The sequence below is a fragment of the Lissotriton vulgaris genome, chromosome 5 (genome assembly GCF_964263255.1).
Source record: "Lissotriton vulgaris chromosome 5, aLisVul1.2, whole genome shotgun sequence".
NCBI classification, from domain to species: Eukaryota; Metazoa; Chordata; class Amphibia; order Caudata; family Salamandridae; genus Lissotriton; species Lissotriton vulgaris.
This window is the reverse complement of record NC_141693.1, coordinates 838,713,310-838,738,041: the sequence shown is the minus strand read 5'-3', so window position 1 is coordinate 838,738,041 and position 24,732 is coordinate 838,713,310. Positions and strand designations below refer to the sequence as shown.

General features: G+C 46.9%; 1 protein-coding gene across 1 annotated transcript in view; it reads left to right on the top strand.

Moving 5' to 3' along the window:
* The window catches only part of HELLS (helicase, lymphoid specific), a 591,428-nt gene that overhangs the window by 445,354 nt on the left and 121,342 nt on the right, over nucleotides 1-24,732 (top strand). The window contains exon 19 of the mRNA XM_086922383.1: nucleotides 15,620-15,779. Within this exon, the coding sequence (XP_086778509.1) occupies nucleotides 15,620-15,779 (160 nt within the window). The remainder of the gene's footprint in view (nucleotides 1-15,619; nucleotides 15,780-24,732) is intronic.

The following is a 24,732-nucleotide window of genomic DNA, read 5'->3' as shown; positions in this document are numbered from 1 at the left end:
AAACCTACCTCATTCACCAACACCATAGGATGATGATGTTGATAATTTAGGGGATGGGGGAGGCAACAATGACCCTTTCACTGACCCAAATGATGACACTGACACACCACAGGACGATTGGTACGGTTATGAAGACCCAATGGATCCCCCAGACCTCCCTGATCCCCCATCCATATCCAACAAAATCATCTCCCCAGATGACAATATTGGTTTTGGTCAGCTTGTAAATAGAGCTGCTGTCTACCATGGTGTTCACATGCATTTAGACCCTGCAGACAAGGACTTCTAGACACCTTCGAACAGTCACAAAACTGTCCAAATCCTGCCAATGCTTAAAAGAGTAATTACACATGCCCCCGACATATTCAAAGACCCGGTGAGAACTAGAATTCTCAATCCCAGGATTGACAAAAAATATAAACCTTCCCCAGATGATCCCACCTACATCAAAGGGCAGCTACCCTTGGACTCACTAATGGTAATGTGCCAACTCTCAAACCTCCGGTGAAGCACCACGTCCGTATAAGGAATCGAAGTTTAGATGCCTCTGGCAAAAGAGTTGCTGCCCAAGCAGCTACTCACTGGCCATAGTCAACACCCAGGTATGATAGGGCACACTATGACCAAGTAAAAACCCTATTACAACATTTACCTGATAAATACAAAACCCAGGCAAATGATTTAATTCAAGAGGGCAAATTATTAACCAAGGCATCAATCAAGTGTGCCCTTGATGCAACAGACCTAGCCTCTAGGTCCATTAGCACCAGTGTGCTACTCAGACAACATGCGTGGTTACGCATTTCAGGCTTTAAACAGGAGGTACAAACAACTATCCTCAACCAGCCGTTCAATCAGGAACAACTTTTTGGACAGACTGTAGACACCACTTTAGAGAAGATGAAAAAGGACACCAAGACTGCTAAATCCATGGAAGCATTAGTCTCCATCGACACGTGGGTCCTTTAGTTGCTCCTTCTATAAGAGGAGCATCTAAAAATATTGCAACAGACACTGCCTCCTCTTCAAAAACACCACGCAAACATCCCTCAACAGAGGATATTTTAGAGGCGATACAGGGGACATAACAAGTGGAGAGGCCGAGGCAACACTCGCGTCTCCCCCACTAATAAACAGTGACTTCCCTCCCTCCACTCCATCCAGACCATTCCACTCCAGTCGGGGGAAGACTCTCACAGTTCCTACCTGTCTGGGATTCCATCACAACAGACAAATGGGTGAGACAAATTATCCAGTATGGTTACTGCCTGGAACTTCGAGCAGCCCCGCCCACCGTACCACCCAAACACCACCCAAACAGCGTCCAATGTCCACAGAACACCTCACGCTCTTACACAAGAGGTTCTCTGACTGCTTCAAATGCATGCAATGGAACCAGTTCCCTTACAGTGAATAAATCCCTGTCCCTTGATGCTGTATTTCCTAATCCCCAAAAGGATCGCACTCTAAGGCCAATACTCTACCTCAGACCCCTTAATCTCTATATACAGTCCTTTTCATATGATCACTCACCAACAGGTCCTCCCACTCCTGCAACAAGGCTTCCTTGCCACACCAGATCTTAAGGACTACCTACTTCCACATACCCATACACCCTGCTCACAGGAAGGATCTAATAAGATTCATAGTGGACGGACAACACTATCAGTTCAAAGTCCTTCCATTCGCGGTGACCACCACACCCAGAGTGTTCACAAAGTACCTTGCGGTGGTAGCAGCACACTTAGGGCAACAAATCCATGTCTTTCCATATCTCGACGACTGTCTAATAAAAGCCAAGTCATTCAACCAGTGTGTTCATCACACTCCTCAAACCATCCAGCTGCTACACAACTTGCGATTAACAGTAAACTACCCCAAGTCAAATCTTCAGCCCTCCCACATGCATCAGTATCTAGGGGCCACAGTAGACACCTCCAGAACTCTGGAATATCCCAATCCAGCCAGGATATCCAGTATGCTAACATCAGCAGATTTCAACCTCAGCATTCCCTCCCAGCAAGGGTATTCATGCAGCTCATAGGAATGATGGCCTCTTGCATCTTTATCATACCTCATACAAGACTTCAGATGCGCCCCGTACAGGAATGCCTAGCAAGTCAGTGAAACCAGGCACAACTTGCAGATCTGGTGTTAGTGGACAGCCGCACAATCATCGCTCTCTGCGGTGGTGGAACACACAGAACCTGTCCAAAGGGTGGCCGTTCCTACAGCTGGTTCCACAAATAGTGCTAACAGCAGACTCATCACTCAACGGCTGGGGAGCCCATCTCCTAAACCACACAATTCAAGGCAAATGGACAACTCAACAAAGTGCTCCACATCAATCACCTAGAATTACTATCAATATTTCTAGCATTAAAGTAATTCCAACTAAATCTACAGCCCAAGACTGTCCTAGTCCGGACGGACAACATGACAGCCATGTATTACATTAAAAAACATTAAAAAACAAAGAGGCACACATTTTTTGCAGCTCCCAGCTCACACAAAACATTTGGAGATGGGCCATTCCACAAAACATACCTTCTGGCAGAACATCTTCCAGGAGTTCCCAATGAGATTGCGGATCTGCTAAGTCGACAGACACAGCAAATTACAAAATGGGAACTTCATCCCCAAGTTCTTAAACCATTTTTCCAAATGTGGGGTCGACCAGTCATAGATCTGTTCCCCACACACACAAATGCAAAATGCCCAACCTTCGCCGCCAGGTTTACACACCCATTGTCCAACGGCAATGCGATATGCATGAACTGGTCGGGCAGAATTGCGTACACTTTTCAATCACTCCCACTGATTCCCTTGGTAGTACACAAGCTCAAACAGTCTCTCAAAATGAACCTGGCAGCTCCCACATGGGCAAGCCAACCGTGGTTCACCGCACTGCTGGAACTCTCAATATTTCCACATCAAAAACTATACCTCTCCCCAACATTGCTAATGCAGAATCATGGAGAGATAAGGCACCCCAATCCATGTAAACTGAATATAGCGATCTGGCTCCTGAAGTCCTAGAGTTTGGTTATCTTAACCTTCCGCTGGACTGTATGAACATCATTAAATAAGCCATACACCCTACTACTAGAGCTTGCTATGCAGCAAAATGGAAACATATGTCATCTACTGCAATAACATTGATCTGCTGGATGCTTCAATCCAGGACGACATTTGCTATTTGCTACACTTACAAAGATGTGATCTAGCATATTCATCCGTACTATTACAGCTAGCAGCACTTGCTGCTTATTTACAAAACAGACAACACTTGTCATTATTTAGAGTACCTGCAATTAAAGTCTTTATGGAGGGCCTTATAAGAATAATTCCTCCCAGACTGCCACCCTCTCCAGTTTGGAATTTAAACATTATTGCTTTTCATCTTAACCAATCGGTTGATTTTCCGGTGTTTTTCCAGAACCCAGACTCTGTGGCAGAAAGAGCTTCACACACTTGATGTCAAAAGAGCCCTACTTTATTACATTAACAGGACAAAGCCCTTTCGAAAAACAATACAACTGTTCGTAGCCTTTTCCCGACCTCATAAAGGTAACCCCATCTCCAAAGCTGGGATCGCTAGGTGGATTGTAAAATGTATTCAAATATGCTACCAAAAGGCTAAACACACATTAACAATTCCCACTAGGGCACATTCAACACGCAACCTAGGTGCTTCCATGGCATTCTTAGGAAACATTCCCTTACATGACTTATGCAAAGCAGCAACATGGTCTACACCACACACCTTCACCAAACACTGTTGTGTTGACGTGAAGGCTAAGCAACAAGCTTCTGTAGGCCAGGCTGATCTTAAAACACTTTTTTAAACTACTGCAACAGATACAGGTGCACACCGCTAGGGGAGACACTGCTGTACAGTCTACAACATAATCCTATACACCATATTATGTACATTTCAAATTAACAGCCATGGAATCGCTTTTCATAGTTTTTCTGTTTTTCTTTGCTTCGATCTTAGTTTGTTGAAATGGATTTGATGTCTGCCACCCGACCGAACCGGAGAATAATTGCTGTGCACCAAGGAGGATTAAAAGGGTATCACAGGCACTCCGCCACATTGAGACATGCATTCATTCTGCCTTGATAGACATCAAATCCATTTCAACAAACTAAGACCGAAGCAAAGAAAAACATATTCTGCCTCTTCTCTGTGAATAATTCAGCTCACCATTTATGAGCTATGTGGTCCTGATGAGAACTCCCCCCTAACCCAGGGAGTTTGAAACACGTAGACCAGTTCTTCACACAGCCTTAGGATTGTTCATATATGATATAAACAGAAAAACGATCAAGTGATTCCATGGCTGTTTGAAATGTACATAATAATATGGTGTATAGGATTATGTTGTAGATACTGTTGTATGTGTGTAGGTGTGTATGAGAAGAGTGCGAAACAGTGGGTGTGTGAAATAAAATGTATGTTGGAAGGTGCAAATGTAAATTTCTGTAAATGTAAAATCTGTTCAAATTGAAAAATTGTTTTTGATGTGAAAATAAGAAAATAAAACTAAGATTGATTTCAGACAGTAGAAGAAGTCTATGGATATGCCCGGTACTGCAAAAACCAAGGAAAACGTTTTTGCTACCACTTTTCAGAGAAGCTCAGGCGAGAACTTGCAGGGCGGCTGTGATAGAATGCCTTAGCGGATCTCTGATACAACTAGCTTGCAAAATTATAAAATTCTTGGCTCATGTTGCTCATGTTGCTGAAGAGCTAGAAAACAAGGCAGTAATTAAAGATGACCCTGGCCATCTCGTCTCATCACGGCTGACCCTGGACCCCCACCTTCTTTCCTAACGGATACCCCTTTATTCTCACTTTTCCAGGTTGTGTTCTTCATTCGGAGTCAAAATGTGTATCTCCCACTAAATTACATTTATTCCCCAAAGTATTTGCACCTTTTCCCAGAACAATCTTCTGTTTTGAAGTTCCAATGAGAGAGTCATACTTTCATTCAGCTATATCTTTATAAGTCTACACTGCGATTGTATATTTGTGTAAGTTAGCCAAGATTACGTCATTTTAACTTATTATTTTAAAGTTGTTTTTATGTTGACTTCACGATGTACATGCTGTTTGCATGGTAGTAAGATCCACCCTTTTATGATTTTTACAAATCAAATAAAGTACTATATATATATATAAAGAAGTCTATGGTACATATTATGTCAATACGTCCCTTCTAAAAAGACCCCTAGAATAAGTGGCAGTACTGGCAGTTGTTTAGTTATTAGAGGCTTGACCTTGCTGCTCTGAAGCCCCAGCCTAGTTTTGGTATTGTATTCTCCAACAGGAAGTCACGGCTCTTGGCCAAGAGAGGCATCAAGCACGTTCCTGCCCCAGAAGTAGGTTGTGGTTGTTACTCCCACTACTTTATGGTACCCTAGAAGGACAAGGGCCTGCGTCTTTTCTTGGATCTCAGGAACGTCAACTACTTCCCCAGGAAGGAGAAGTTCAAGATGTTGACGCTCGCTCAGGTCTCCTGTGACCTCGACCCTTGAGACTGGTTGGTAGCGTTGGACTTTGCAGGACGCTTATTTTCACATCCCTGTTCTGCCAGCCCACCAGCATTACCAGTGGTTCACTGTAGGCCACGAGCACTTTCAGTTTACTGTGCTCTCCTTTTGCCTTACCTGCGCCCCTCAGGTGTTCACAAAAGTGATGGCAGTGGTTGCAGCTCATCTGCGCAGATCGAGGTTTCAGTTTTCCCCTATCTAGACGACTGGCTGTTGAAGGCGGATGCGTGCCACACTGTCGTCTCCCACCTCCAGACTACGGCTGACCTGCACGCGCTGGGGTTTTCCATCAATGTGCCAAAGTCACACCCGATTCCCTCTCAGAAGCTCCACTTCATCGTAGCGTTTCTGGACATGACGCAGTTTTGTGTTTATCCTCCGGAGCAGTGTCTGAGATATTCAGGCTATGATGCCGATCTTTCAGCCTCTATCCTGGGTTTGTCAGGATGACTCTGAGGCTGCTTGGCCTCATGGCCTCCTGCATCCTGCTGGTTGATCATGCCATGTGGCATATGCGGCACTGCTGTGGGACCTGAATTTCCAGTGGGCGAAGCATCAGGGGAATCTGTCTGATTGCGTCCAGATATCTGAGGTCAGTGCACACCATTTGCAGTGGTGGCTCACGAACCAGGATTGGGTCAACAGCAAATCCCTCTCCCTTCCCCAACCAGAGTATACAGTGGTGACTGACTCATCCTTTCAGGGATGGAGCGGCCACATGGGCGAGGCGGAGATCAGAGGCCTCCTGTCTCTGACAGAGTCCGGGCTCCACATCAACTTTCTGGAACTCCTAGCAATCAGTCTAGCACTAAAAGCATTCCTTCCCTCTCTCCGGGGAAGAGTAGTGCAGGTGTTTATGGTCAACACCACCATGTGATACAAACAGGGCGGGTGGGGTCGTGAACCCAATGTCAGGAGGCCCTCCGCCTTTGGACATGGCTGGAACATCATTGCATATCCCTGGTGGTTCAACACCTGGCAGGTTCACTAAAGGCCAGAGCGGATGAACTCAGCCGCAGGTGCATGATGGATCACGAATGACGTCTTCACACGGAGGTGGTGCAAGGTCTTTCAGCAGTGGGGAGAGCCTTTGTTAAATCTATTCGCAACCGAACAGAAGGTGTAATGTCATCAATTCTGTGCTTCGGAATTTTCAAGGTGGCATTCGTTGGGCAACGCTTTTTGTCACGAGTGGAGTTGCGGTCTGCCCAGAGTGCTGAAGATCAGTCGTGATCATGCCCCTAGTCATTCTTGTGGCTCCAGATTGGGCACGAAGATTCTGGTATCCCGAGCTGCTCAACATGGCCATCGATCCTCTGACCTGACTGCCTCTTTGGGAGGTTCTTCTGTTGCAGCAGCAGGGGACGGTCCTCCACGCGAAACTTTGCAGCCTCCACCTCTTTACATGCAGATTAAGCAGCGGCAGTTGACGTCATTTGACTTGCCTCCCGAAGTTTGTGATGTAATCTTGGCAGCCAGGCAGCCCTCCACTAAGACTGTACATGCCTGACGGTGGAACAGATTTGTGGCATGGTGCACAGCAAAGGCTGTGGATACCCTTTCTGCCCCTCTCTCTGAGGTTCTCTTGTTCCTCCTTTTTTTGGCCCAGCGGTGCTTTGCTCTGTGCACTCTTAGGGTCTATCTTTCAGCCATTTCTGCCTTCCTTCGGCTTCCTTATCAGCCTTCTTTTCAAGTCCCTGGCTGTAAATCCGTTTTTAAAAGGAATAACTCATCTCTTTCCTCCTATTCCTTTTGTTATGCCTCAGTGGGACCTGAATCTGGTCTCGACATATTTAATGTGCGCTCCCTTTGAACCTTTTCACGACTGTCACTTAAGACTCTTAACCACATTGCTGCGGCTGTAATTTTTCCGCTGTGCGGCAATTTACAAAAACCCGCGTTACATGACGAGCTCAGCTCGTCATCAGCACACGACCACCGTGGCTGATGACGAGCTGAGCTCGTCATCAGCAGCGAAGGGGTTAACTCTTAAGACTGCATTCCTGGTGGCCATCACATTTGCCAGACGAGAGAGTGCTCTATAGGCTCTCATCCAAGCCTCCTTTTCTGTCTGTCCATTCGGACAAGGTTGTCCTCAGGACCCGTCCATCCTTCCTTCCCAAGGTTGTCACCTTTCACATTGGGCAAACCATCACTTTGCCCACCTTCTTACCGCCTCCGCATCCTTCGTAAGAGGGAGAGGCTCTTGTGTCAAATATGTAAGGTGTTTGTGACAGAAAAAACTGTGGATTTTGCAATGCATTGTATGTCCGGAAAATGCTAAATAAAGTTTTCACAAAAAGAGGAAGAGGCTCCACTGTCTACACCCAAAACAGGCAGTTTCCTTTTATCTGGATCGCACCAAACAGTTACTGGTGTATGACCAGCTCTTTGTTGGCTACGTGGACGCCAAGAAAGGTCGGGCTGTACACAAGCAGACTATCTCCAGATGAGTTGTTTTGTGTATTAAAGCCAGCTATTCTCCAGCAAAAATGGAGCCTCCAGTGTTTGGGACAGGGAGTCACTCTGAATGGCATCTGTCAGGTAGCTACGTGGGCATACGTTTGAGACACTACTGCCTTGACAGCCAAGTCCGGAGAGGCTGCTTCTTTGGCCGTTCTGTTCTCCAGGACTTTCTGGTGTGAACTTGGTTCACAGACCCACTACCGGGGGTTGGTATTCATGGGGTATCTTTTCTAAGGTAAGAAATCTAGAACTAACTGTTTTAGATGAACAAGTTACTTACCTTTGGCACCGATATATCTGTAAGAAACATAGGTTAGTTATAGATTCCTTAATGCCCCACCCATCCTCCCTGTTCTTCGCACTGATTTCTAGGGTTAAGGGCATCCTTTCAGGGCCCTAGTTTTGTGCACCAGTGGTCAGTGTCTTGCATGGCTCTGCGATTCTGGTGCGGAAAGTCATGTACAGAACTGACGTCTGCACACAAGGGCGGCGTCTAAGTAGCTACAGTGAAGTCATCCCGGCGACTGACTAACGCAGAGCCAACTGACACCACCTTCTGATGCGCAGAGGTAGTGCTGACGAAAAAAAATTCCGGATCCAGTCTGGCGCCTGGAGGTAAAGTAAGGAATCTATAACTAACCTATGTTTCTTACAGATATATCCTTACCAAAGGTAACTTGTTCATAGGTGATCACAAAGTTAGGAAAATTATTGATCTGAAGGACAGGACGAGAAGGTGGGTGTATTGTTAATGTTTAGTGGTTATACAACTTATTGGCAGGAAACCTAGGAAGCAATACACAGTTTAGAGGTATTATTGTACTGTTCTTATAATATATAGAAGGATGAAAACAAATGGATGTAGCCCGCTTAGATTGACTGATGCAACTGGAATTGAATAATATACATTGACTTATTGTGTAACAATGTACTCTTTATAGAAGACTAAATTCCATTAAAAATAAATAAAAAAAGCCATGGTGCCAACTGCAGAAGTAGGTTGTGGTTGCTATTCCTGTTACTTTCTGGTGCCCAAGAACGTTGGTGACTAACCTTATTATCCTCGGCCTGCACTCTATCAATTTCTTCCTCCAGGAGGAGAAATTAAAGATACTCACTCTTGCTCACATCCTGCCTGCCCTGGATCTGGGAGATTGGATGGTAGCGTTGGACTTGAAGGACAGATTTCCACATTCCCATTCTGCCTATACACAGGTGTTGCCTGTTGTTCATGGTGGGCGATGAGCACTTTGTTTGCCATGCTCTTCTTTGGCCTCACCGGCTGCCCTCGGTGTTCACCAAGCAGATGGCTGTCGTTGCAGACTATCTGCAAAGATCAGGGGTGCCAGTCTACCCCTATCTCGATGACTTGCTGTTAAAGGCCGGCGCACAACAGGCTGTCATATCCCGCCACCAGACTACATGGACCTGCTGCATTCACTGGTTATCCCTTTCAACTTGTTAGTCACACCCGACTCCCTCTAAGACTCTCCCTTTTATCGGAGCTGTTCTGGACACAGTGCAGTTTCGGACATATCCTCTGTAGGGAGCTGGCTCTGTGTATATACTATACCAAAATGAGGTAGTGTGCACAGTCCAGTGGAACTCCATAGTTAGGCAGAGGTAAAAGTAGATAGCACCTTACACTATTTGTGGTAGTGTGGGCGAGCAGTAAGGCTTATAAGAGGGTAGTGTTAAGCATTTATATATAAAATAACAATTGTTTACTTTTTAGTTTTCAGTTTTTCAGTTACTTTTTCTACTCTGTGTGATATGCCTAGATATCACACTGGGACATTTCCTAAAGAAAAAATAAGTAAAATCAGTTTTGCACAATTGTAGTTTTTCAGGTTTCTATAAAAATCAACTCCACACTTAAAACATTTTTCAAAGAAAAATAGTCAATGTATTCCTATGGAGAGAAATGAAGTTAACAGTTACCAGTAAGTACTCTGTCTTTGGGGCGGTGTTTCTGGGGTTAGAACAAGTGTTCCCCCCCCCAGGGTTGAGGATGCACACTCAAAACACCCTCAGCAGCACTAGGGCGACTGGGTGCAGTGCTGAGGCTCAATCTTATCCAATGTGGGACAGGAAGCCTCTGCTTGGTGGCTGCTTATGAGCAGGTCACTGGGTTGTGGGAGTAAAGATCCTGGTGTTAAACTCGGCGCAAAGGGGGATCCTAGTTGGCACACAATGTGCACCCGCAGGGGGGGCTCGGTGCAGGGTGCTGGTGTGGTATCTGTTGCTTTGTTGCCTGCAATGGGGATTCTCTGGTTACAACAAAGACTGAAGGCTTGGGGACGTAGATATTCTGGAGGTGGCCTCTGGTTGGAGTGGTAAGTTGGGGAGCTGGGACACTGTTGGTTGGGTCACCCAAGGCCGTAGTGCTTCGGGTGCAGGGGTGTCTTTAGGCGTCTGCTTTTCCTTACCAGCTCCGGTCGCGTTCAGGAGGACCCTCCAGAAAGAAACTGCAGGTGTTGCTGGGAGATTCGAGGCAGGTCAGAGATCACTGGATCTCTGGTCAGGATTGCCGGGGAGACAGCCTCATGGTGTTGGGCCACTAAAACTTGGGCGGGGGTCGTCAGGTGCATACTTGCGGATTTGGCCGGAGCCAGTGTCTGTGGGTGAGCAAATTCGGTGCTCACAGGATAGTCTTTTCTGTGGAAGGCAGGGCAGGTCGTGGGGGGATCTTGAGGTTTCTGGCTGAAGGACACACCGAAGTTTCGCTTCTGCAGGTTCGAGGTGGGACAGGCTGGTAGTGCTGGGCCAAGTAAATTGTAAAATGATACTTGTATAGCGCACGACTCACCCGCAAGGGTCTCAAGGCGCTTGTACGATTGCCCCTGTGGAACCCATCCTGGCTTTCCCTGTGAGGCGTCCACTCCTGGGCACCCCCAAGGTGGAGGCCAGGCATCCTTAGCGTTGTGGGGGCCGTTGTGGAGATAAAGCAAGCTATTGCCCAGAGTTGCAGAGTAAGACTCCATGAGGCGAGAATTATCAGGTCCGTGGAATTTTTGAGCCCAAGACCCGCCGAGGCGGGGAATTGAACCCAAGTCAGTGGGTGTCCTCCTCTTAGACTTGGCACAGCTTCTTCTGTCCGTTTCTTCGTAGTCTATTCTTGTCTGAGGAGGCAAGGTTCAGGGGTGCCACTAAATTTAGGTGCGTTACAGTCAAGTAAAAGGCTGGGACCAATGGGTCCCTTCCTTGGGGTGGGTACACCCACTATTATGACACCCTCCAGTTGGAGATGGGCATATGCCTCACTCAGGTAGGCTGTGTCCCCCATCTGCAAAACGGAAGGGGGCTGAGTTATGCTTCACCTCTCCTTCCTCACCTGAGTTGTGGGGTCGGCAAAGGTGGGCGCACCTCCCTTCCTCACTTGGTTTTCCTGCCAATTCTCCTGCCCTAAGTGGGGGTCTGCATCGGTGGGATCAGTTGCTGGAAGCAGCAAAAGTCCTGGGGAAGCCTTTAAAGCTTCCCCTTCTTGGACCATGCCTATCCTGAGGGAGGAGGCTTGCTATCTCGTCCCAGGATGTGCATTGTTTCAGACCGCGAGAGCAGCAGGCTCTCAACCCAAGGGTCCAGAAACCTGTCTGGTGGTGGCAGCTGGGGAGCAACACTCAGCCTGGACGCTGGTGTTAGGTTGTGTGCATTTTTCATTAAATCCCACACTGGCATCTGTGTGGGTTTAATGTGCTGAGAAGTTTGATACCAAACTTCCCAGTTTTCAGTAAAGCCATTATGCTACTGTGGAGTTCATAATGACAAACTCCAAGCACCATATACTCTTAATGATATAACTGCACTTACAATGGTTAAGAATTGGCTTAGACACTGTAGGGGTACAGGGCTCACGCACCTGTACCATCACCACTGGTATAGTGCACCCAGCTAGAGGAGTGTCTGATCTACGCCAGGGCAGTGAGTTGTAGGCATGGCACACAAGGATGAGTGCCATCTGGACTCTTTACTTTGTTCAGAGCCGGCAAAAATGGGGGTGGGGTTGGGGGGTGTGTGTGTGTTCGTTCTCTCTAAGGGTGGCACAAAACGTAGGCCTTGGGCACCTGATTGAGTGTGCCTTGAGCTCCTGCCAAAGTACATTAGCAGTTTAGCAAAATGTGGGGGCAACCATGCAAAAAGAGGGCACTTTCTTACATCCTCCAGAAGAGCGAGTTCAGGCTGTGATATGATTCAGCCTCTATCCTGGATTTCAGTGAGGACGACATAGGCTTCTTTGCCTTATGTTCTCCTGGATCCTTCTGGCAACACATGCCCGTTGTCATATGCAGGCTCTGCAGTGGGACCTGAAGATCAAGTGGGCGCATCATCAGAAAAGATTTTGAGACCTCCATCCAGATCGCAGATGGAACTGCAAAAGACCTGCAATAGTGGATTATAAACCGTGATTGAGTCTGTGGTAGACCCCTGTCTTCAGCCAAATCTGACAGTAGTGACAGATGTGTCACTCCTAGGATGGGGCAGTGATTTGGGAGAGGTGGAGATCAGACGACTGTGACCTCCTGCGGAATCGGGACTCCCATCAACCTGTTGGAGCTTTGAGTGATCCAATGGGCATTGAAAGCCTTTCTACTCTCCATCCAGGGAAGGCCAGTGCAAGTGTTCATGGACAACACTTATGTCATGTGATTCAACAAGCAGGGCAAGGCGCGGTCATGGACCCTGTGTCAAGAGAACCCTGTGCATCTGGACATGGCTGGAACAGCAGGGAATAACCCTGGGGGTTCAACACCTTGCAAGTTCTCTGCAGGGTGGACGAACTTGGCAGGCAATGCCTAGTTGATTACGAGTGGTGTCCCCATTTGAACGTGGCGCAAGGGCTCTTTCAACAGTGAGGAGAGCCTTCATTAGATTGGCTTGCTTCTGCTGAGAATGGGCAATGTCAGCCATTCTGTGCACTGGAGTTTCCAATGCAGCTTTTGCTCAGACTCCTGTACCCCTTTTCTCCCATACCGCTCATGCCCAGAGTTCTAAAGATCAGGAATGATTGCGCACAAGTCATCCTTGTGAGGCAGGATTTGGCTCGGAGAGTCCGGTATTCTGAGATGTTGAGCATGGCTATCGGTTGTCCAATAAGGCTTCCCCTTCAGGAGGATCTTGTGTCAAGGCAGCAGGGGAGGGTTCGCCATCCGAACCAGTCAATGTTCTTGTGTGCAGATTGAACGGTGAGAGTTGACCGCTTTCGACCTTTATCCCTACGTCTGTAAGATATCGTGGCAGCCAGGCGTCCCGATACCAAGGAGTTGTACGCCTGCCGTTTGGCAAAATTTGTGGCATGGTGTACAGAAAGACACACATCTACTATCTGCTTACCTTTCCCAGGTTTCCTGTTCATTCTTTCCCTTGCTCAGCAAGCCTCTGCACACTGTTGAGGGATATATTCCTGCTGTCTGTTGCCTGACCAACCTTGCCTTTTCCAACCACCTATTGTACATAGGTTTTTGTAAGGTTTGCAATATGTCTACTCCTCCTATGCCTCTGTTGGGACCTCTAATCGGCTCCTGATGTACGCTCCCTTGCATAACTCTCCTCTCAGGCTCCTTACTATCAAGACTACCTTCCTGGGGGCAATAACATCTGGCTCAATGAGCTTCAGGCATTGTTTTTCAAGCCTCTACCTTAATATCTACCCAGACAAACTGGTGCTTTGCACAAGAGCTTCCTTTCTTTTGAAAGTGGTCTCATTTTCACATAGGCCAAACCATCACTGCCTACTTTTTACGCATCACTACATCCCTTCAAGGAAGAGGAACAACTTAATCTGGACCTAAAAAGAGTGCCTTCATTCTACCTTCACCACACAAGATACTGGTTGATGACCAACTCTTCGTGGGGTATGTCGAAGTTAAGAAAGGATTGGCTGTTCAGAAACGGACCATCTCATTGGCTACGAAGCAAATCTGTGAGGGTGTGCGTGCTCATTACACCAGAGCTGAAGATTCCATAATTGCATTAGCTCACGGAGTTCCGGTCCCGGACATCTGCAGGCAGTAACATGGGCTTCACTGCACATGTTTACCAAACGCAACTATCTGGTCAGTCGGGTCCTTAGGCATGAGCACTTTGTCTGTTCGGGTTGCATGACTTCATGTGAAATTGGTCCACAGACCCACTTCCGTGGAAGTATTGCCTGGATATCTATCCTAAGGTAAGTACTCTGTGGCTGGGAGTGTCTGTGAGATGAACAAGTTACTTACCTACAGTAACGCCTTATCTGGTAGAGACTACTGCAGATTCCTTACCGACCCACCCATCCTCTGTTCTGCGGTAGTATTTCTAGGGACAGGATTTTTTCCCTTTCAGGAACCTAGCTTTCCACATCAGTGCACTTTGTGCTTCTAGCGTGGAAAGTCACAAAAAGTAACTGACATCAGCGTGCCAGGCAGTGGCTATACAAGCACCGGCTATACAAGCACCTCGAATGTTATTTCTGGCGCAAATGGCACAATGCGGTGCCCAGCAATGTCACCTACTGGCACGGAGAGGTGCTGCTCACAAATTTCTGGATCTAGTCTGAGGCTTGGGGATGATTCTAAGGTAAAGAATCTGCAGCATTTGCACTGAAGAGAGGGACCCCAAGGGTAGCAGCACAAATTGTGCAACCCTAGGGTCCCCTCACCAAGGCCATGCATGCTGCCATTGCAGGCTGCATGCCTCAGTGAAGACAAAACTGAAGTCGACATGATTGCCCACAAACTGCATGAGATATAGGTAAGACACCCCTCTATCAGGCTACAGCACACAATGGTCCAGCACACGAATTGTGATTATATCCTAATATTTCAACAGTGTTAACATTTAATGTAAGTTTTTTTCAAATCGATGAAGATAACAATTCAGTGGAGTTGTTTGCAGTTCATGCTTTATTTCTTTATTTTTCTACAAATAAAAAGACTGTTGCCATAGCCAACGCGTTTCGTCCTTCATGGACTTCTTCAGGGCAGAAAATGTAGTGATTTTTGGTCTTTGTCAAATATTTTAAGTCTCTCCTCAATGGCATCCAACTCGATTTCAGATTGCCTTACGAATTGGAGGAGCGTCTCATTCTAATGAATACTTGTAACTGTAGGTTCCTCACCTTGCGACTATCCCCAGGTGCCAGACTAGATCATGAAAGTCAGCACTCTTTCTCGCTGGCAAGTGGCACAGTACAACACGCAGTTTTATTCCACTCCGAAAGAGACAAACTATATAAAAGCGCAGCATAAGAGCACCACACATGCATGGGCTTCATGAGGAGTTGACTTTAGAATTTATATTTACATCGTTCTAAAATACCGAAAATTGACTGAGAAGTTTTGTACTAAATTAGTATGCAAGTTAATAATGCAAGTTTTAGAAAATAACTTGGGATTTAGTCTGACTGAATTCAAGCATTCCATTACAGGACGACAGTAGGTAAAGTTACTCGACTTTATTCTGTTCCTACATGGTGTTTTGAAATTTGCCCTAAGGTACATTACAAATGTGTTTTGCAAATGGAATATAGTTTTTTTTCCTTTTTTATATACAGAGCAAGTAGAATAGACACTAAGTCGCATAGAGCTAACTTTCTTAAAACAATCTCTCTCCTTAGAATCCACAGTGTGATCTTCAGGCTCAAGATAGGTGTCACAGAATTGGCCAAACAAAACCTGTTGTTGTTTATCGCTTTGTGACTGCAAATACTATCGACCAAAAAATAGTGGAACGGGCTGCTGCCAAGAGGAAGTTAGAAAAGCTGGTCATTCATAAAAGTAAGTACATTGTTACGTTCTTATGTAACCAACCAAATGTCTTTTTGTGGCTGTAAGGTGAGGGTATTTTTGCATTTTTCTGATTGATACTTATCATTGCAGATGCCTCACCTTGTGTATACCCCTGGGTACCAGACTGGATCTGTAGATTTTTTTTCAGCCATTCCCTCACATGCTGGTAGGTGGCATCGTGCTGTTCCGCATCTGATCCATCCCAACCAGAGATTAACTTTGGGGCCACCTATACGTGCCACCTCTGCATGTCCATGTCCACGTCCATTCCTTTCTATCTGTGCCTTCTGACATTCATCCAGAGCTTGCTTCTTCACTTCTGTCAATTGACAGCATTTTTGTAGCCTACATTTTACCATTGCGTAAGAGACCTGTCTCACCCTAAGGTTACAGGGTTTAATCCCTACAAGGCTTGCTGTAAACAAATGTTTGTGACTGATTACCTCGAAGGCTGTGTCTGGGTTCACCGCAGGGCTTGGAATAATGTGACAGATGACCTCTAGGATGAATCCAAAGGTCATCTGTGACCTAGAAGTCAAACTGTCCCAAACTGTATGGTCTGGTCCAGGAAACAGAAGATTCTGAGACTGGCAGTAATCCTTCTAGAAATTGTCAGGTAGGGCTAAAATCCGCAAGAAGTCAAAATGTGACTCCCTTTCTCTCGCCTCTTATCAGTAGAAATTGGGTAGGCGAATGGGTACCCCATGGTCTGACCCGGTTCCTCCTCATGTATTCAGTTACTGAGCTGGGCATGATGCAGCCCAAATCCTGGAGTCCACTGGCTATGCGCAGCATTCCAGACTTTTAAAGAGGCAATGCTCCACTTTTTTGGTACTTTACAGGCTCCATCTGGTACGTCTCTGAGCTCACTGAATCTGAGGTCTCCAAACAGATTTTCATCGGCTGGTTCTGTCCCTGACCCTGTTTAAGGGTCAATCCTGACTGCAGAGCGATGCCTATTTCAAATCCTCACGGTGCTGAGACCCACAAAGGTTCCCTGTGCATCAATGCGTACACAGACTCTATGGAAAGAACTATTAGTTCTCTCTGACTTGGAAGTGAATCCACAGCTACCTCCAACAAGCCCACTCCTCAATCAGCCTCTATGGGATTAAAACGGAACCCTCTCTTTAACAAATTTTCCTGATCCATGCGATTGTGGGGATGATGAATCCCAACTTTAAGAGGAAAACCTTTTTTTGGATCTCCAATGGCCTTGACACATTTCTATATACTGCCTTTATTAAGCATGGGCGGAAAATCCGTTTCGCTTGCGGATTTTCGGTAGATTCGCAATCCGCGAGATTCGCGAATCTCCCGCAAAATCCGCGAGCAGCGGATTTTGCTCGCACTGTTCGCGGGAGTTCGCGGCTTCCAAGTACAACTTCGCGCCCCGCGAATAAGCGCTAAATTGCAGAAATACGATCTTAGCAAAACTGAAACTACTTACCAGGTTCAAAAGTTCAGGCTCATCATTAGTAGCCATTTCCTGTAGTGCTTCCTGAGGGGCCCCTCCAGAGTTCAGTTGCCTACTTGCAACTATTATGTGACCCTGCTCTGAACCTCAGAATAGTTACACATATGCCACAAAGGTCCTGAATTACAGCTAAGGGAGACAAGCAGGAGCCAGGCTGGAAGTTCAAATCCATTAATCAGCCCCTAATTCATTATTGTCAGTTGGGGCAGGGCAGGTGTTGTAACTAATTTTGCAACTATGAAAGCATTTAGCAAGTGCAAAAGATCACTAATCAGGAAGCACTAAGGAAGCAGGTGCCAGCTAAAAAAATATTCTGTGACACATTACTCAGCCCCAAATTAATTCAGGTCACTTGAGGCAGGGAAGGTGTGCTTGCTTTGCCACAATAATGTACACTGACTGGACAACCAGAGGGTGCTGTGATGAAACAGAGGGTGGCATGGGTGGGCCAGAGGGTGGCATGAGTAGTCAGAGTGGCAGTGATGAAGAAGAGTGTCCCAAACAGGCTGGACACGTAGAAACAACAAGTTCGCAAAACTTGCGACCCGACAGGTAAGTTCGCGTTTGCGAAATTGTACAAAACCCTCGCGAACTGGCAGAAACCCGCGCAAACACAAAAAAAATCCGAGTTCGCAAATCCGCAAAATTCGCGAACGCGAGATTCGCAAAATTCGCCCATGCTTAGCCTTTATTCTCTTCCTGATCCCTCTATGGGGGAGTTTGCATCTTTTGCCATGGTGATCAGCAGGCCAACAGACGTCCTAGATGACCGAGTATAGGTGAAAACAAATGTCCTCACTGAGGCTTTACTGCCTGGCAGACTTAAGCAGAGCCATTTTGACCCTTCACTGAGGCAGTCGATAATCCTCTCATAGGCAATTGGGCGAAGCCAGAATAATATCTTTCTCTCAACTGCCAAATAGTCAGGAGACAGACCAGCTCCAGGGGTCCCATCTTTCTTCCTGTAGTGCCAAACACCTGAGAATCTCATAGTTCAGGACTCCACCAGTAGGCTAAAACCAAATACATTTGGAAAATGTATGTTCTCATCCACCAGCCTTGCATTCATGTCTGTCATTTCAAGTTGCTTCCTAAGGCGGTATTTGTATGCGTTGTGTGGGCATTGTGGCTGATATTTTGCTACCTTTCGCAGATTATCTTCAGGCTAACCTTCAACAAATAATTCAGGATGGCCAGGGCGAAGTCAAGTTAGGTTGGGCCTGCACACTAAAGGTAGGGCAATTGGTATAAGCGTAATACTTCGGCACAATACCTGCATAAACTCCACAGGATGTCCAACAATCTTTCATGGACATGGCTTTCGACTGAACCAATCTCTTCATGGTCAAGGTAGGATCTGCGTTGGAACACTTCAGAGAAAGCAAAGCACCAGCACGTTATCGCTGCCTCGCACCACCTACTATGCTGGTTCCCCAGTTCTGGGTAAGTAAAGAGTAGAGATGAAATCAATATAGCCCCAATCGGTACTCTATGTTCAAGGCATATGAGCTGCAGATAGTACACTGTGCATTAGATCGCCACCTGGTGTTGGGCTCGGATGATTGCAGTTTGTTGTTCTTGGAAGAAGTCTTTGCTAGTCCCGATAGGTGACTCCTCCCTTGGACAATACTGCGCATGGGCATCGGCTCCATCCTCAGATTGTTTTTTCCGCCACTGGGTTCGGATGAAAGTTTCTCCGCTCTGGCCAGAAACAGTTTTTCTGTAACTTTGACGTGCAGAACTTCATAAAACAATTACTACCTGCCTTCGACATTGGCGGCACCTTTCGACGCCAAAGTTTCCATTCCGGTCATCCAAGCGGGCCTCTGGGCCTATCGATGCCATGTGGCCTACACCATATGGAAAGGACTCCGTTCCGAAAATGCCCGAAATGTCAAGCAAAGTTTCCACATAGCGACCACCACAGGTTCTGTAACCTCTGTCTGTCGCCGAACCACAACGAGTCGACCTGCACAGCCTGTGCTTCCTTCCGCTCGAAGAAAACCATCCGAGACCGGAGGGCCTGTCGACACGAGATGAGATCAGCACCGGAAGACATCTTCGACGAGGCTCCACTCGTTCCCGAAGAAGACTCACCGGATCTCCAGATCGTCTCCGAGGCAGATGACTCCGACTCCATTCCATCGGGTCAGCGCGTGAGTACTACTACCCCTGCACCACATACACCCAAGCAGAAGGCAAAGGTCCGCACTCCGCCCGCTGGGCCCAGTCGAGACCGATCATCTACTTCGAAAGTCCCGCCTTCCGGCTCGACTCCGAAGAAATCTTCCATGCCTTCCGGTGCCTCGACACTGACCGAGAGTCTTTCCTCGGCTCCAAGACAAAAATCCTCAACCTTCTGGTGCCTCGTCACCGAGCAAGACTCCGTCGACACCAAAGCCAAAACACCCTTCGGCTCCGACACCGAAAGAAGTACCGAAACCAAAACATGTGTCTGCCCCAAAACCGAAACCAAAAGACGCACCGGCTCCGAAGCCGCACACGGTGCCGAAAACCACAAAGCCTGTTTCTGAGGCCGCCGAGCCCCCGAACATGCCTTCCAAGCCAAAATAGACTCGGCGCTGAAACCGAAGCCACAGGACCCTCTAATACCTCCAAAGGATAAAGACACTCAACAACCTACGCCGGCACCGAAAAAATCAGCGTAGATAAAGGTTGCATCTCAAGAGAACCTTTTTCGACCAGATCCTCAACAGAAAAAGATCTTAATCGACCCGAAAACCGGTCATGTTGGTGCCACACCACTTAAGAACAGACCTGCAGCTACACCACCTACACCTGTGGTTCCTGCCAAGGACTGTGCAACCTCTCCTCTGCACTTTTCCTTTCCTGTCTCTCCTCCTTCTCCCGCTCCTCCCTATGTTTCACCTCAAAACTCTTCTATAAAATCTCCATTATCAAATTCACTACAGAATGATAATACGATTTAGGTGGAGGGGACGGGGAAGGAGACACTACACACCCTGAAGGTGAGGGCACATGGACTTTTCTATACACACAATTAGGTGGGAGTTTCCATAACCTGCAGATGAACTGGATGTCCCTGAGGCACCCCCATACGCATCTAAACCTTTCCCTCCTGAGGATATTATTGGGTTTGGCCAGCTAATCAACAGTGCTGCTACATACCATGGTGTCCCCATGCATTCTGAGGCCATTGAGAAAGATTTTCTCTTAGATACTTTTGAGCAGTCTCAGAGATCCGCTCAAATTATTCCCATGATCAAAGGGGTGGTTAAGCATGCTACTGAGGTCTTTAAAGATTATGTGCATACCAGAATTTTAAATCCCAGAATTGAAAAGAAATATAGACCTGCACCCTCGGACCCAGTCTATATTAAAGGACACCTACCACTAGACTCATTAGTGGTGTCCAACGCACGTAAAAGGGCCAATTCTGGTGAAGTACCCCCGCCTGACAAAGAATCCAAGATTGATGCGTCCGGCAAGAGAATAGCTGCGCAGGCTTCCAATATATGGCGCATAGCTAATAGGCAAGCCCTCCTCTCCCGTTTATGATAGGGCTCACTACGACCAATTGGCGAAATTGCTTGAACACCTCCCAGAACAGTTCAAAGATCAAGCTACTGACCTCATACAGCAAGGCAAGTTAATATCTAACGCTTCCATCAAATGCGCACTAGATGCCGCAGACACAGCATCTAGAGCTATTAATACCAGTGTCGTCATCAGGACACGCGTGGCTACACATTTCGGGGTTCAAACAGGAAGTACAAACCACCATTTTGAACCAGCCTTTTAACCAAAACCAGTTATTTGGTCCGAAGGTAGACACTACCCTCGAAAAAATGAAAAAACAGACACTGCCAAGTCTATGGGGGCCTTACAGTCTACCCCAACTCGAGGCTCCTTTCGTTGCTCCTTTTACAGAGGCGCCTCCAAACAAACTGGAACAGACACTAACACGTCTTTCAAGACACAAACCTCCTCTACCAAGAGTTACTACAGAGGAGGATACAGAGGCAATAGTACCAAGGGCAGAGGTAGAGGCAATAACACTCGAGCCTCTTCCGCCACTAAGCAATGACTTCCCTACGCCCCCCCTGCAGCATTCCACTCCTGTAGGGGGCAGACTAACACGGTTCCTGCCTGTCTGGAACTCTATTACAACAGACAAGTGGGTAAGACGGATTATCCAACATGGCTACTGCCTAGAACTTACAGCAACCCCCTCCACACATCCCTCCCAGACAGCATCCAATGTCTACCGATCATCTAGCTCGACTCCGGCAGGAGGTTCTATCCCTTCTGCAGAAGGGTGCGATTCAGATAGTTCCTTTACAGAAACAAGGGACGGGGTTTACTCGTTGTACTATCTAATTCCCAAAAAAGACGGGACCTTGAGACCGATTCTAGACCTTGGTCTCCTCAACCATTACATACAATCAGACCATTTTCATATGATCACTCTGCAACAAGTGCTTCCACTGCTGCAACAGGTAGACTTCCTTGCTACACTAGATCTGAAAGCCGCCTATTTTCACATCCCTATACATCCTGCTCACAGGAAATACCTACGGTTTGTACTGGAAGGAAAACACTATCAGTTCACGGTCCTTCCATTTGGAGTGACAACGGCACCAAGAGTGTTCACGAAGTGCCTAGCAGTCGTAGCAGCACATCTGAGAAGACAACAGATCCCTGTCTTCCCTTATCTAGACGATTGGCTCATAAAAGCCAAGTTGGCCTGCCAGTGCGTTGCACACACACACCAAACGATCCAGATGCTGCACAACCTAGGGTTTACAATAAACTACACCAAGTCGCACCTAGAGCCTTCGCACGTACACCAGTATCTAGGGGCTACAGTAGACATGTCTACAGCTCTAGCTTATCCCAGTCCAGCCAGGATACAGAGCATTCAAACCTTAGTTGCTATTTTTCAACACCAACAATCTCTCCCAGCCAGTGTGTTCATGAAACTCATAGGCATGATGGCATCTTGCATCTTCATAGTTCCACACGAAAGATTGCAAATGCGTCCGCTACAAGAGTGTCTAGCACGACAGTGGAACCAAGGTCACGGTCAATTAACAGACCTTGTGTTGGTGGACAGCCACACACATCGCTCTCTGCAGTGGTGGAACACCAAAAACCTGACAAAGGGGCGGCCGTTCCTAGAGCCAGTTCCACGAGTAGTGCTCACAACAGACTCATCCCTCTCAGGATGGGGAGCCCATCTCCTACGACCTACCACTCAGGGTCAATGACCGCTCAACAGCGGCCACTCCATATCCACCATCTCAAGCTGCTAGCAATATTCCTAGCACTCAAGTCCTTCCAACTTCACGTGCAAGGCTGTCCTCATCCGGACGGACAATGACAGCCATGTACTACATTCAAAAACAGGGAGGGACACACTCTTGCAACTGTCCCAGCTTGCACAAGACATTTGGAGATGGGCCATTCCCCAAAACATACATCTGTTAGCAGAACACCTTCCAGGAGTTCACAATCAGATAGATCTGTTGAGTCGACAGTCACAACAGATTCACGAATGGGAATTGCATCCACAAGTTCTTCAGCCATTCTTCCAACAGTGGGGTCATCGACACATAGACCTGTTCGCCACCCACAAACACAAAAGGCCCAGCCTTCGCCGCCAGGTTTCCACACCCACTGTCCGAAGGCAATGCAATATGGATGAACTGGTCAGGCAGATTTGCGTACGCTTTTCCGCCTCTTCCACTAATTCCATTAGTGGTGCGCAAGCTCAGACAAAAGTCTCTCAAACTAATCCTTGTAGGTCCCAGGTGGGCACGCTAACCGTGGTTCACCACGCTGTTGGAACTATCTCTAATTCCACAGCAAAAGCTGCAGCTCACTCAATCTCTGTTAACACAGAACCATGGCGAAATCAGGCACCCAGACCCGCACCAACTGAATCTAGCGATTTGGCTCCTGAAGTCCTAGAGTTTGGTTACTTAAACCTACCACCAGACTGTATGGCTATTATTAAAGAAGCCAGGAAACCCACTACCAGAGCGTGTTACGCTGCTAAATGGAAGAGATTCACAATTTAGTGCACGAATATTCAAATCGACCCCCTGGATGCTTCCATCCAGAATAATTTTTTACCTTCTACATCTTCAAAGATCTAATTTGGCATATTCTCCCATACTCAAATATCTCTCATACAACAATGGCCTGCTCCTGAGCAGCTCAACGGCTAAAAAAGGAAGAATTTACTCTTGTGGTAGAGAGAGTATCTAACTTCTATCCACAGTATTACACACCGTTGTAATTTTCAGTCTGGCAATGTTGCCAAGACGTGTGTATGTATATCAGTATCACCACCACGCTACATATATGTCCTCCCTTCCATACGTGAAAAAAAGGGGGAGGGGAGGTTGACAGTGCCTCACGGAAGCAACACCAAGGAGAGGATTGTATCAGACTGGTACTCGCCTGATTCCTCACTTATCATCGGCTACTGTCAACCTTAAAGAAATGGGAGAAAAACAAACATAAAGAAAGTGCATATAGGTCATATTTCCGTGCCCAATTAAGTGAAAAAACAAAAAAATACCACTATAAAAAGAGTAAGACTAACTGGCAACTCATGACTTTATTCTGTGCTGTTAGCTCACTCTGATTAAAAGTCAACCGGCATGTTTCATCACTTTGTCTTACAGTGATTTCTTCAGGGTTTGTTGGTGGGTCAGTCTTCCCTTATTGTACCTGTAGCGGGTGGTGGAACACAACAGACAAACACACACAAATGTTAAAAAGTCTCAGCGGGCAGCACGAGGGGTGAGCCGAGACCACACCTGCACGCGTATGCGGTAAGGAGTTTTGTAACCAGGCTGTTAAAGGACAGAGGGAGCAGGGGCTGTAACTAAAGGGAAAGAGGGTCCGGATCTAATCACGTCCGCCCGCAATTTAATAGGCATGAGCTAAGCAAGGTGCACTACAACTAAACTTGCTCGCCTTCGTCTTTTGCCACAGATACCGACCGTTTGGCGGTTCAAAGCGTCCCAGTACAGAGACAGGGAACGATACACGTGACGCAGTCTTCCACAGGGGCCGGGTAGGCTCATCACAGAAGGCCACCTGGTAAATCTATATAGCAGAAATTTGTCATGTGCCAGTGAGCACCGGGCTCGGTGCTGCCCGCTGAGACTTTTTAACATTTGTGTGTGTTTGTCTGTTGTGTTCCACCACCCGCTACAGGTACAATAAGGGAAGACTTTGAAAGGTGCATGCTAAACGCTGACCCACCAACAAACCCTGAAGAAATCACTGTAAGACAAAGTGATGAAACATGTCGGTTGACTTTTAATAAGAGTGAGCTAACAGCACAGAATAAAGTCATGAGTTGCCAGTTAGTCTTACTCTTTTTATAGTGGTATTTTTTTGTTTTTTCACTTAATTGGGCACGGAAATATCACACTGGGTCCTCAGCACTCACAACACCTCACG